The sequence below is a fragment of the Gobio gobio genome, assembly GCF_949357685.1.
Source record: "Gobio gobio genome assembly, chromosome: 14".
In the NCBI taxonomy this organism is placed as follows: domain Eukaryota; kingdom Metazoa; phylum Chordata; class Actinopteri; order Cypriniformes; family Gobionidae; genus Gobio; species Gobio gobio.
The window spans coordinates 167,315-182,215 of record NC_137107.1 but is presented as its reverse complement, the minus strand read 5'-3'; the positions used below and the strand labels follow the sequence as shown (position 1 = coordinate 182,215).

Sequence of the window (14,901 nt, the reverse complement as noted above, 5' to 3'; positions counted from 1 at the left end):
CTCATCTTAAAGGAGACCATTGGCAGATTATTGTTGAAGTCAAAAGTTAAAAAAAAAAAAAGTTATAGAGGTTTAAGTTTATGAAAATGGTTCATGAATATTATTTTATAAAAAAAAAACATGGAACACGTTGAACTCTAAAACTGCTAGAAAATCAAACCCATAAATCTATGAAAAGCTGTGTTTCAAATTTGAGGTTGATATCTCAAAAAATGAGCTCTCAGTAAGATTTTGTTTGGGCGCAATGCCAACTTTTACCCATTAGATGCCAGCAAAACTCCACTGATACACACAGTTTTTGGATTTGTGATTTGCAGTTGAGTTTTTCACTCTCAAATATTACAAGCACACACATACACACCTACACACAATTATTTTATTACATACATACACACCACACTCTGACATCTATACCAACACACCCACACAGTTATAGCTGCATAATTTATCAAATTGGCTTTATAATATGCATAAACAAAAAACAGGAATAACATGAGTATTTGCTTTATACGCCAAACCTGAAAAAATGGCACCATCTGGTAAGAAATAGTAAAAAATAAAATTTTGAAGCCTTACCAACAGAATAAAAGCCTGTTAACAAAGACTGAATCATTTTATAGTTAAATGGCAATGGGATTAAAAATAGCAGTTTAAAGGGTTTCAATGGGGACATTTTTGTCCAAAAGGGGCTGAGAGGAAGTATTTTTTTTGTACCTAGTGCAAAATAGTTTTTTTAAAGGAAATGGTGGTGAAAATTTTAAATTCCGATAAAAATACACACCTGTGGCAAATTTTATGCAGTTAGCATTACCACAGGCAAAGTTATCAAAAAAACAACAACTGAAAAGTAAGTACCGTAAGTAAGTAAGTAAGTAAACTTTATTTATATAGCACCTATCGTAGATAAAAATCACAAAGTGCTTTACAAAGTATATACAATTTAACAAATTAAAACAACCCCAAATAAAACATAAAACCTAAAAGGCCAAAATTAACTAAAAGCTTGTCTGAATAAAAGTGTCTTCAGCTGCTTTTTAAAAGAATCAACAGATTCTGCCACATGCAATGCGGGGGGGAGAGCGTTCCATAATTTAGGGGCAATTGCCTGAAAGGACCGGTCTCCCCATCTTTTAAGCCAGTTTTGGGTTAACCCTCTGAACCCGATGAAAGCGACAACGTGTTCTGCTGGATTTTTCCTCATGACAGCATAAAACAAGTTAAAATATACCGTCATTTTTGAAAGATATGTCTTTACAAAGCTTAAAGTCTCTACTTTTATTTGTGTACACTCAAAATAAAAATGAAATATTGTGCTTTTCGCTAAATATAGAAAACAAACAGGATGTGCATTCTCCCGTCTGTCTCCCTGTGAAGTCCACTCTGAAATGTGTCTGCAAATGAACTGTAACTCTGCAAATACTTGCCACACACACACAACATACTGTATATGTCTTTAGAAAGCTTGAAATGTCTAATTTTAAATTAACTAGTTTATATCAAAAACAAATATTCTCCGTTTATGTAATTCGTATGAAAACAGCGAGAGGTACAGTTCCTCAAACGGAGCCTCATTATCTTTAATCTGACCACACCCACGTGCACAAAGAGATTCACATGTTAGTCGCCCACGTGATGGAATGCGAACCTGTAAACGCCCCCCATCACCTCAAAAGAAAGCATCAGCTTCATCATTCTTCTGATTTTCATCGAGTTCGGAAGACACGCTGCAAGTTTACCTTGAATTTACCTCAGAAGAACACGATTTTAAGATGAGAATTTAAGGTAAAACATTTATTCTCACTTATATTACAGTTATGATGCATAAACGTCACATTGTAGGCTACTAGTTGAACTATTGCCAGAATAAAATGTGTGAAATCAACGGAAACATGTTGAAATATGAAATATAGACAGGTAGGCAACCTTTCAATGCTAAAAAAAAGAGGTGGGTAAAGTAGCCAAAATCTGTACTCAAGTAAAAGTACAAGTAACAATCATAATAGTTGCTTGAGTAAGAGTAAGAAAGTATTCGATGAAAAAACTACTCAAATAGTTAGTTACTAGTTACTTTCGATCTGATTGATAAGAAGCGAAAACCCTGAATTTCAGACTACTTGGAGAGCTTCCACACATCTCTGTGTTATTAATGGTTAAACAGTATCAATTAATGGTGTGCTGGGCTAACCAGAGCTAGAAACCAGAAATATAAAATACCAGAAATATAAAACCAGTTTGTTCTTATATTTTTATAAGTAAATGCATTCTTTAGGTAGGAATAAAATACAATCCTGTTTATATGTGTATGTATTTTCTACACTTCACACAGGCGTCTGTCCGGATTTGTGTATAAATGCAAGACGTCACATTAGGCTATCCAATTTGTTTCCTTTTGTGAAAAAAAGGATATGCAAATGTGCAGATGTGAATGTTTGTTCGTGGACGTGTGTTGTTTGGACGAAACGATTTGTCATTGCTTGCACAAGAGCGCATCTGAGGAAAACAAATGGACAGTGTGTGAATTAGTATTACAATAAGGGGAAAGTGCCCATAGTTACAAAATTACCATTAGAGGTCCCATGGCATGGATTTTTGTATTATTTTATAATGTTTCCTGAGGTGCACTTATTTTGTTAGTATGGTTTTTACATCAACAAATGTCATAATTTAGAAATAAAAGGCATTTTTCTATACTGATATTACCCCTCTGGCTTGAATACTCTGTTTGAAGTGGCGTGTCTGCTGTGAGACTTCAGTGTAAAGGCCCACTGTTGTGATTGGCTGACATCTTTGCATTTGAAATGAGTACTAGATTATGTGGCGGAGGGGGCGTGGTTTAGCGAGGCATGGTCTGACTCCAGAGTCCAGAGAGAGACGGACGGTACTCGTGGACCAGAGAGACGCAGAGCTGGGGAAAGATTGCTGAGAGAGTTATATTGTACCGAGTTGTTGAGAGCGTTGAGAGTTTATTGTGTTTGTATCTGAGAGTTCTGAATAAACACCAGTCCTCTGACACCAGTCCCTTCTGAGTCCCAGTCACATGACCCTGTCTTCTTCGTCCTTATTCTATCTGTGCAACATGTGGAACCCTCTCGTATGCTTTTACTACGTTTTTTACCATCATAGCTGTCGAGATCAAATCAAATTCAACTTTATTGTCAATGAGCTAAGTACAGGTACAGAGCTAATGAAATGCAGTTAGCATCCAACCAGAAGTGCAAATACAATTTATAAATAAATATGTAATATGTATATGAATATAGAAATATATTATTATACATAGTGCAAGTTGTGAGATGGACAAGTACATAGTATATAAGTACAGTATATAAAACAGGAGGTGCATTAATCAATGAGCGTTAATCAATGAGGTATCCATATACATACATACACATTCACACACGCACACACGCACATACACACATGCACATACACACACACACACACACACACACACACACACACACACACACACACACACACACACACACACACACACACACACACACACACACACACACACACACACACACACACACATACTTATATACATACATACATGCATGATGTACAACAGTGAAAATGGCTAAGTGTAAATGGCTAAATGTTTAGAGGTAGAAATGTGCAAAAAGAAAATTAAATCAGTCTATGTTGTATTGTTCAGCATCTGAGATTGGAGTTCAGTAGGCTGACAGTTGAGGGAAAGAATCTGTTCCTGAATCTGCTGGTGCGACAGCGAAGCCTCCTATAACGTCTCCCAGATGGGAGTAAAGTAAACAGTGTATGGTTTGGGTGAGAAGAGTCTTTGAGAATACTTCTCACTCTCTTTAGGCAGCGTTTGTGTAAAATGTCACCAGTGATGTATTGGGCAGTTTTCACCACCCCCTGGAGGGCCTTCTGGTCTGCGACAGTGCTGTTACCATACCACACTGTGATGCAGTTTATGAGAATGCTTTCAATAGTGCAGCTGTAAAAGTTCAGTAGGATGTGAGGAGACAGATGAGCTTCCCTTAGTTTCCTAAGATGAACGAATCGTCAAAGTGTTGATTGAAGCATTATTTTTAGATCTTTCCCCATCACATGAAAGGCTGCAGTGATGAGTATCGAATACACAGTCTGTTGATCAGTAAATGATGTGATCTTTTAAGAATTTAAGCGCTTTTAACAATGCAGATTGTCTCAGAGCCGCTTTACAGTGTTAAATAGGAAAATAATGCAACATAATTTTATTCAGCCGTACAGCCATTCTGGGGAAAACGGTGATGTCATCAGTTCATTTCAATTATCATACAGTGACAGTGTGGGCTTTAGATCAATAATTAGATCAGTAATTTTGTTTATATGGATAATTTAGTTTAATAATTCGATTTATTTGGATATTTAGTTGAAAAATTTTGAACAATTTAGTGTCCCCAACTGAGCACGCCAAGCCAGAGGCAACAGTGGCAAGGAAACCAAAACCCCATCAGGAGCAGAATGGAGGAAAATAAACCTTGGAGAAACCAGACTCAGTCAGGGGGGCAGTTCTCCTCTGGCCAATTAACAAACAGCGTATTATGATTATTATTCTGGCAGCTTTACAGGTCAGAGGTCATAATAGATCGGAATATTGGAACAATCGGAGTCATCCCGCTGGAGACGGTTTATTGAGGATGCCGTGTCGATGAGGCAGTTTCAGGGGGAGGCTAATCACGCTCTCTCAGACACTTCAGGGTCATGTGTTGGTCTTCTCTGGCCGCAGGTCCAGCATCTGATCTGGATCCGGCCCGGATCCGGCTGACTGCAGTAAACCTCGGGATAAACAGAGAGACTAGCATTAGCGTAGATGCCATTCTTCTGATGATGTCACAAGTACATCAGGTGTTATGGGAAGTGTTCCCGGTTCCGGCTGACCTAGTTAATGCAGCCTAACAATCATTTAATTGAGAAAGTGTTTTATGTGTATGCCACAGTAAAGAGATGTGTTTTTAGTCTAGATTTAAACTGACAGAGTGTGTCTGCTTCCCCAACAATGCTAGGAAGACTGTTCCAGAGTTTAGGAGCTAAATAGGAAAAGGATCGACCGCCTGCAGTTGATTTGGATATTCTCAGTATGATCAACTGGCCAGAGTTTAGAGAGCGCAGTAGACGTGATGGAGTATAATGTGTTCAGAGCTCGCTCAAGTGCTGGAGATAAACCATTTAGTGCTTTGTAAGTAATAAGCAAGATTTTAAAATGTATGCAATGTTTAATAGGCAGCCAGTGCAATGTTGACAGAACTGGGCTAATATGGTCACACTTCCTGGTTCTAGTAAGAACTGGAGCTGCTGCGTTTTGGACCAGCTGGAGTTTATTTATTAAGCGAGCAGGGCAACCACCCAGTAGAGCATTACAATAATCTAGCCTTGAGGTCATGAACGCATGAACTAACTGTTCAGCATCTTGCATTGAGAGCATGTGCTGTAATTTTGATATATTTTTAAGATAGTAGAATGCAGTTTTACAGATGCTAGAAACGTGGCTTTCAAACGAAAGATTGGTATCAAAGAGCACACCCAGGTTCCTCACTGACCACGAGCACTGGACAGAGCAGCATCAAGTGTTAGACAATATTCTAGGGCACTACTTGTGGAGCTTTTTTGTCCAATAATTAAAAATTCTGTTTTTTCTTAATTGAGTTGCAGGAAATTACCGGTCATCCAGTGTTTTATATCAGCTCTGCATTCCGTTAATCTTGTGAATTGGTAAGTTTCTTCAGGGCGTGAAGAAATATAGAACTGAAGAGTGAAGAGTAGCGGTCCTAGCACTGAGCCTTGTGGTACTCCATACTGAACTTTTGATTGGTGTGACATCTCTTCATTTACTGCTACAAACTGATAACGGTCGCATAGGTATGATTTAAACCATGATAAAGCAATTCCACTAATACCTACATCATTTTCGAGTCTATTCAAAAGAATGTTGTGGTCGATGGTATCAAATGCAGCGCTAAGATGGAGTAACACTAATAGAGAGATACAGCCACGATCAGATGATAAGAGTAAATCATGTGTAACTCTGATGAGAGCAGTCTCAGGACTATGATACGCTCTAAATCCTGACTGGAAATCCTCACAGATACCATTTCTTTCTAAAAAGGAGCATAATTGTGAAGACACTGCCTTTTCTAGTGTTTCTGACAGAAAGGGTAGATTTGAGATTGGTCTATAATTGACTAATTCTGTAGGATCAAGTTGCGTTTTTTTAATAAGTGGTTTAAAAATAGCCAACTTAAAAGTTTTCGGTACATATCCTAATGACAAAGATGAATTAATGATATTAAGAAGAGGATCTATGACCTCTGGTAGCATCTCTTTTAATAGCCTAGTCGGTACAGGGTCAAGCATACATGTTGTTGATTTTGATGATTTAACGAGTTTAGCCAATTCTTCTTCTCCTATAGCAGTGTGTATGTGTGTGTGTGTGTGTGTGTGTGTGTGTGTCTTCTCCTATAGCAGTGCGTGTGTGTGTGTGTGTGTGTGTCTTCTCCTATAGCAGTGCGTGTGTGTGTGTGTGTGTGTGTGTGTGTGTGTGTGTCTTCTCCTATAGCAGTGCGTGTGTGTGTGTGTGTGTGTGTGTATGCTCGTTGTACCACGGCGTTGGACTATTTTCTTTAATCTTCTTTAAGCGCAGAGGAGCAACTGTGTCTAAAGTACTGGAAAAGAGAGAGTCAATAGTTTCTGTTGCAGCATCGAGTTCTTCTATGCTATCTGGGTTGCTGAGGAGATGATACTGATGAGGAAGATTATTTAAAAAGCCATCTTTAGTAGCGGCAGTGATTGTCCTGCCATTTTTGAAGCGAGGGGGCGGCTTTGCAGTGTTAGCTAAATTAAGTATACAAGATACTAGGTAATGATCTGAGATGTCATCGCTCTGCTGCAGAATTTCAACGGTATCAACATTAATTCCATGTGACAATATTAGGTCTAAAGTATGATTATGGCGATGAGTGGGTCCTGACACGTGTTGCCTAACTCCAATAGAGTTTAGTGTATCTTTAAATGCCAATCCCAATGCGTCTTTTTCATTGTCTTCATGGATATTAAAATCACCAACAATTAGTACTTTATCTACGGCCAGAACTAACTCTGATAGAAAATCAGCAAATTCTTTGATAAAGTCTGTATTATGCCCTGGTGGCCTGTATACAGTAGCTAACACAAATGTTGAATGGGTTTTATCATGTACACTATATAGCGTTACATAAAGCACCAAAACTTCGAAGGAATTATATTTGAAACTAGACTTCTGAGTAATACTGAAGATATTATTATAAATTACAGCAACCCCTCCCCCTTTACCTTTCAGACGCGGCTCATGTTTATAACAATCTTGGGGGGTTGACTCATTTAAAGTAATGTAGTCGTCAGGTTTTAGCCAGGTTTCTGTCAAACAGAGCACATCTAGATTATTATCTTTAATAATATCATTAACAATAAGCGCTTTTGGGGAAAGGGATCTAATATTCAGCAACCCAAGCTTTATCAATTGTTCATCTGTATTATATCTGTTGTTTATTTGTCGGACATCAATTACATTTTTACTGTTGAATGGTTTTGATGTTTTTTTGTATTTACTAATTCGGGGAACAGACACAGTCTCTATGTGATAATATCTAGGTGAAAGAGTCTCTATGTGCTGGGATTGATCTGACTCCGGTGACGTGAGACAGCTAGCAGACGCTCTGTTTATTAACGGAAGATTAACGGAATGCATAGCTGATATAAAACATTGGATGACCGGTAATTTCCTGCAACTCAATTCAGAAAAAACTGAATTTTTAATTATTGGACAAAAAAGCTCCACAAGTAGTAACCTAGAATACTGTCTAACACTTGATGGCTGTTCTGTCAAGTCCTCGTCGTCAGTGAGGAACCTGGGTGTGCTCTTTGATACCAATCTTTCGTTTGAAAGCCACGTTTCTAGCATCTGTAAAACTGCATTCTACCATCTTAAAAATATATCTAAATTACGGCACATGCTCTCAATGCAAAATGCTGAACAGTTAGTTCATGCGTTCATGACCTCAAGGTTAGATTATTGTAATGCTCTACTGGGTGGTTGCCCTGCTCGCTTAATAAATAAACTCCAGCTGGTCCAAAACGCAGCAGCTCGAGTTCTTACTAGAACCAGGAAGTATGACCATATTAGCCCAGTTCTGTCAACACTGCACTGGCTGCCTATTAAACATCGCATAAATTTTAAAATCTTACTTATTACTTACAAAGCACTAAATGGTTTAGCTCCCCAATACTTGAGCGAGCTCTTAACATATTATACTCCATCACGTCTACTGCGGTTCAATTCTGGCCAGTTGATCATACCGAGAATATCCAAATCAACTGCAGGCGGTCGATCGTTTTCCTATTTAGCACCTAAACTCTGGAACAGTCTTCCTAACATTGTTCGGGAAGCAGACACACTCTGTCAGTTTAAATCTAGACTAAAAACACATCTCTTTACTGTGGCATACACATAAAACACTTTTTCAATGAAATGATTGTTAGGCTGCATTAACTAGGTCAGCCGGAACCGGGAACACTTCCCATAACACCTGATGTACTCGTTACATCATCAGAAGAATGGCATCTACGCTAATGATAGTCTCTCTGTTTTATCCCGAGGTTTACTGCAGTTAGCCGGATCCGGGCCGTATCCAGTTCAGATGGTGGACCTGCGCCCAGAGAAGACCAACACAGGACCCCGAAGTGTCTGGGAGACCGTGATTAGACTCCCCCTGCAACTGCCTCATCGACACGGCATCTCAATAAACCCGTCTCCGGCGTGTTGACTCTGATTGTTCGACTATTACAATTAAATAATACTTAAATCGATATGTCATCCTCAATAAACCCGTCTCCAGCGTGTTGCCTCCGATCATTCGAATATTGCACTTTAATAATTATTTAATCAACATCATCCTCAATAAACCCGTCTCCAGCATGTTGCCCCCGGTCCCTCGAATATTCTGATCTATTATGACCTCCGAGCTGTAAAACTGCCAGAATAATAATAATAATACGCTGTTTGTTAATTGGCCAGAGGAGAACTGGCACCCCGACTGAGCCTGGTTTCTCCCAAGGTTTATTTTTCTCCATTAGGTCACCTAATGGGGTTTTGGTTTCCTTGCCACTGTTGCCTCTGGCTTGGCGTGCTCAGTTGGGGACACTAAATTTGTCAACTAAACATCGAAATACATCTAAATAATAAACTAAATTAACCATTTAAACTAAATTACTGATCAAATTATTGATCTAAAGCCCACACTGTCACTGTATGATACTTGAAATTTTTCCAGAATGGCTATACAGCTGAATAAAATTATGCTGCATTATTTTCCTGTTTAACACTGTAAAGCTGCTTTGAAACAATCTACATTGTTAAAAGCGCTATATAAATAAAGTTGACTTGACTTGACTTTAACCAGTTTGTCTGCTTCCTGACCTGGGCCCTAGTGAGTCAAGGTTTAGCTCTAAGACTATGTGCCAAACTACTAGAGAGAAGAGCGGAACCACCCCAGGAGGGATGGATGCCATCCTTCTTCAACAGGTCAGGTCTGCCCCAAAAACTTTTCCAGTTGTCTGTGAACCCTATGTTATTTTGCGGACACCACTTAGACAACCAGCCATTGAGTGATGTTAGCCTGCTAACTATCTCATCACTCCTTCTAACGGGGAGCGGTCCAGAACAATAAACAGCCTCTGACATCGTACTAGCGAGTTCATACACCTCTTTAATGTTAATTTTGGTGATCTCCGACTGGCGAAGTCGAACATCATTAGTGCCGACGTCAATAATAATCTTAGAGAATTTACGATTAGCTTTAGCCAGCACTTTTAAATTTGCTTTGATGTCAGGCGCTCTGGCTCCCGGTAAACATGTGACTATGATGGCTGGTGTCTGTATCTTCACGTTCCGTGTAATAGAATCGCCAATGACTAGGGCACTTTCAACAGGACACTCAGTGGGTGCTTCACTGAGAGGGGAGAACCTGTTTGATGTTCTAACCGGAACGGAAAAGCGGTTCTTTGATCCGCGACTATGCCGTCTCACTGTTACCCAGTTGCCCTGCTGCGCGGGCCCTGCAGCCGGAACGGAAGAATGTACAGAGTTCACTAAGCTATTCACATCGAAATCAGTTTCTAAAGCTGTTACATCCTCACTACTCTCAGATAAAGTATGGATGCGTGTTTCTAATTCTGAAATCTTCTCCGTCAGCCTAACTATCTCCTTACATTTATCACATGTGAAGCCCTATTCGCCAGTGGAGAAGCCTATACTGAACATGCAGCATGCGGTGCAAGAGACAATGACAGGAGAAGACATGACTTACGTGTTTGTTGATTAATCCAACTTACCACAGTTGTTTGCTGGACACTATTTACTAATCCAACTCACCACGGGTTTTATGAACTCAGAAAACAGGAGACCCGGGTGCAGAGATGACAAGCTAACAGGCTAGCGGAATGCTAACGTGTGATGGTGTTTAGATTAAAAGCTAGCAATGTCAAATTGAACGTGATAGGCAATTTTTAAACAATGTATGGTGATGAGTAAGTTGTATTTAGCAGTAGAATAAAGAGGAAATATATCAAAATAGAGATTCAAATGCAAGCAAGGCTGTACAGAGCTACAGACACAGCAGGAGGCAAACAGGAGACAGGAGCAATCGATCAGGAGCAATCGATCAGGCAGGAGCAAAAAAAACAAGCTACATGTTTTTTTTCAGGTTGGAGCTGGAATTCTTGTATGCTGAGATGTTTTGGTGCACACAGCATGCATCGCATTATGAAACTATTCTTTTTGACATCTTGGAGTGAAAACATAGACTGAACTTGAGGCCACGGGTGACCTGCTGTAGCAGATCCCGTAGCTCACACACATCTTCATCTGCTTCGGCCATCATCTTCCGACTAAACGCTCGCTAATTATAAGTGGGTGATGCGAATTAGCCAGGACGTCCTATATATTGGGCCTAAATGTCCGGTACATGACTGTCCCATTTATTGACTGCTACACTGATCTAACCACTGACTAAGGCGCTGGCCACATATGTTACGTCTTTTACACGCTCAAGTTTGTTATTTTAAATGTAGACGCACGACAAGCATGCTCAAATAGAGAGCAACTCAATGTGAATGAGTAGCCAGAGTGATTTTTACATTGTCTTGAAGCAAAAGTTCTAGTCTACGTGATCCAGTTTTCAAAAGTCTTGTGAACAAATATTCAGTATGGGTTTTATGCCTTATTTCAGTGATTTTTTTTCACAAACCATGCATAAACGTAATTTTCTCAAAACTACAAACTTTTACACACATGCTTCTCACATATTATTGTAGCAGAGTTTGTGCTGAGTACAGAGTAATCAGACTTTAGCCATGAAAATGTTACAAATAACAGAAATAAGCTCAAATATCATATCAAATATTTGGTTGATTTGACACTATTATGTAGATACTCTAATGAAATCCTTAAATATCCAATCAAATATTTGACATTTCTCTCCCACACTCTGATAAACTGCTTTATCAATGCTGATATTGTATCAAATCTTTGTTTGAAGGATTGCAACAGCACGCTCATGAAGAAAGCTGTGTACGTGCTAATGGCTTTGTTCAGAGAAGTCACCTCCCTCTATAGAAATGAAAATCCCAACTTGCACCCTAAACCTGAGGTAAAAACACAAACATATGCTACACAACAAGGCATTTATTGCTTTACAAATCCAAAGTAATGCTGAATTTGAAAGAACAGTATGTTCTAAAGTGACCAAACCTCTTGGTTAGAGGGTTATGATTAAAGGGTTTAAAAGATGATTAAAAGAGGTTTGTGTCCTATGAAAACATACTGTAACTTTTAGAACTTACAAATTCATCCCCAGCCCAATGGGCATTTATTACACAGATGGATGTGCCTGTTAATTGATCAAAGTCATGTTGAAGTAATAAAGAGAAAGCAAAGTAAATGCTATTATTCATAAACACCAGAAGAAGAGTTGTGTTTATGGTAGAGGAGTTAAATGTGGTAATGTGTGCTGTTTATGGCTGTGTGTAGCATCTGTATACTTATAAAGGCATATCCCTATGCCTGATATCCTTGCCTTTGTTTTCTATAGCAATGTGATGGCCTTCAAAATTTTATCAAGAGTACAGACATCTTCGACAACGATAAAATAAAAAAGTTTGCTGAAGAGCTGGTGAATAATGGTCTAAAGGCTCTAGCTGTACAGCCACAGATGTCAAGCGAAGAGTTTCTTGTGGTGGAGGTTACTGTTCACATGGCTGCAGTCCTGCTGTGTGGAAATGATTTGCCTTTACTGCAGCCACTGCAGAAACTGGCACTGTTCCCAAACAACATGAAAGTAGGAACCTTTTACAATATGACATCATTGAGTCACATGGTGACTAGAATTTGTTTGAGTGTGAGATTTCTGTCATGTTCTTCTCACAGGCTTCCTTCATCCCAACTATGCCGGATGACATGTTGGCTGTTGCCCATCAGGTCATGAAAGGTGTCCAGTGGTATTGTGAGTAGATTCTGTGTATTTGTGCTACTATAGAAATTGCCAATGTCATGCAAAATTCAAGACCTGTCACTGTTCTATACACCTGGAAACTCAATGGTTAATAGTCAATGGTAAATCAGAAATAGGGGAGAGCGGGGCACAACCTGACGCTTTCTGAATGTCTCAGTTTGTGTAAATCCACTTGGGGTTCAGAGTATTTATTGTTTCCCACATTAATTGCACACATGTCTAGTACAATGATGTGGTTTTGTTTCATTAATAAAGTGTATATTTTTTTCATGATTTACCCCGAAAGAATGGAAGAGAAATGTGACAACATGCCCCATATGTGGGGTACAATGTAACATGACCAAATAACAGCTTAAAATGTTACCTGATATAATCAAAAAAATATACAAGACAAACTAAAATATTTTGTCAACAAAATACAATTATTAACTTTATAAAATAAAATAATGCCATTTTTATAATCATTAAAAATATACTCATTTTTGAGACTACAAACCCATGGCTAAATAAAGCTATGCAGCAGAGCTCAGAACATCATGATAATGACTAATTTCTGAACATTAACTCTCAGTCATTATTCACCCTTTTCACATGGTTTCTCAAAAGAATTCTTAAAAGTATAGAATATAATAGCACATTTCTAACAGGGGCTGATTGTATCGCAGTGAAAACACACACACACACCCCACCTGCACAACTGGGGTGTGAATCCCGGCTAGTGTCTTCTGCTGTCAGATCAGCATTAAAGAACATCTCAACTGTTAAATAACATAAGATAATAACAGAATTATTTTATAAGATTAAAATAATATCGGATTTGTCTTATTTTAAATAAACACAAAAAACAGATATGAAAACGTCTCGGTTACGCATGTAACCCTCGTTCCCTGAAGGAGGGAACAGAGACGTACGTCGGAACTGACCGACGAATTGGGATCTGTTCTCAGACACCAATCTACTTTGAGTGTATTAGAAACGAGCCAATGAAAATTGGCATGCGGTTCACGCATTCCACGCACCGCCCCGCATTGCGGGTATAAATACGGAAGTGGAAGTACCGCATACCGTTTTCAACTGAGGAGCCGAGATAAGTGGCTCGGCCTTCAGCTGAAGCACAGCACCTGGCGACGAGACATACGTCTCCGTTCCCTCCTTCAGGGAATGAGGCTTGCATACGTAACCGAGACGTTCCCTTTCAGTCGGTCACATTCAACGTATGTCGGGAACTGACCGACGAATTGGGATCCCTACCAAAACGCCAGAGATGCTGGCCCTTCCAGCGCCGGGAGGTCAGTCACTGCTGTTCCTGCAAGACCCACTCAGCGTGACTATTGGATAATGCTGGGAAAGCGTGCCCGTCTCGGGAGATGGTACGCTGCGGAGCCACATCCTTCGTGGAAGGAGAGGTGGAAATACGCATCAGGACTAACCTATCAGGGTAGTGCAACATATGGAGGTCTCTGGGGTGGACCCAACCTGGTCCCATGGGGGGAAGAACACACCCAGAGACGACAGAGCGGGCTCTGTCAAGGGAAAGACACGGGGCTAGCCGAGTAGGCAGCGGTTACCGTGGAAGAATACACATATGGGGTAGCCATTAGGGGACCGCAACATATGGAACCCAGCCTACACACACATTCCACACGCATACGGGTGCAGGCCTGGCGCCGGACGGCCGCAACGTCTGACACGGCAGGGGTGACGGAGGAGCTCGACAGGGTTAGCCGGTTCCTGGGAACACAACTGGAGAAAATGGATGCACGTATCCGGCCCAGAGGGCGGGAGTGGCGTTGCAAGTCGACACTAGAACGGGTACTTAGCGCTACTGGCCCCGGGGGGCGAGGATGCGGGAAGATACCGGCTCCACACGGAGACTATAAAATCTAGTGAACGTGAAAGGTGTCGCCCAGCCCAGTGGGCCAACCTCTGCTTGGAGACAGCCTTTCCCTTCTGCTGACCTCCGTAACAGACGAAGAGCTGCTGTGAGGATCTGAAGCTTAGAGTCCGGTCAACGTAAGCGCGAAGAGCGCGGACGGGACATAAAGCCAGGGCTGGGTCTGCCTCCTCCGAAGGCAGCGCTTGCAGGTTCACTACCTGGTCCCGGAAGGGAGTGGTAGGAACCTTGGGCACATATCCAGGCTGGGGTCTCAGGACAACGTGAGAGTTGGTCGGCCCGAATTCTAGGCACGATTCGTCGACCGAAAGTGCATGCAGGTCCCCTACCCTCTTGATTGAGGCCAATGCGGTCAGGAGGACTGTCTTCATGGACAGGATTTTTAGCTCGACTGACTGCAAAGGCTCAAATGGAGGACCCTGGAGTGCTCTAAGCACCAGGGCTAAGTCCCAAGAG

General features: G+C 40.5%; 1 protein-coding gene across 1 annotated transcript in view; it reads left to right on the top strand.

Annotated features, from left to right (window-relative positions):
- Nucleotides 1-14,901, top strand: part of LOC307136871 (E3 ubiquitin-protein ligase rnf213-alpha-like) — a 418,045-nt gene that overhangs the window by 278,971 nt on the left and 124,173 nt on the right. The window contains exons 49-51 of the mRNA XM_079834193.1: nucleotides 11,580-11,690; nucleotides 12,132-12,377; nucleotides 12,467-12,542. Coding sequence (XP_079690319.1) covers nucleotides 11,580-11,690; nucleotides 12,132-12,377; nucleotides 12,467-12,542 — 433 coding nt within the window. The remainder of the gene's footprint in view (nucleotides 1-11,579; nucleotides 11,691-12,131; nucleotides 12,378-12,466; nucleotides 12,543-14,901) is intronic.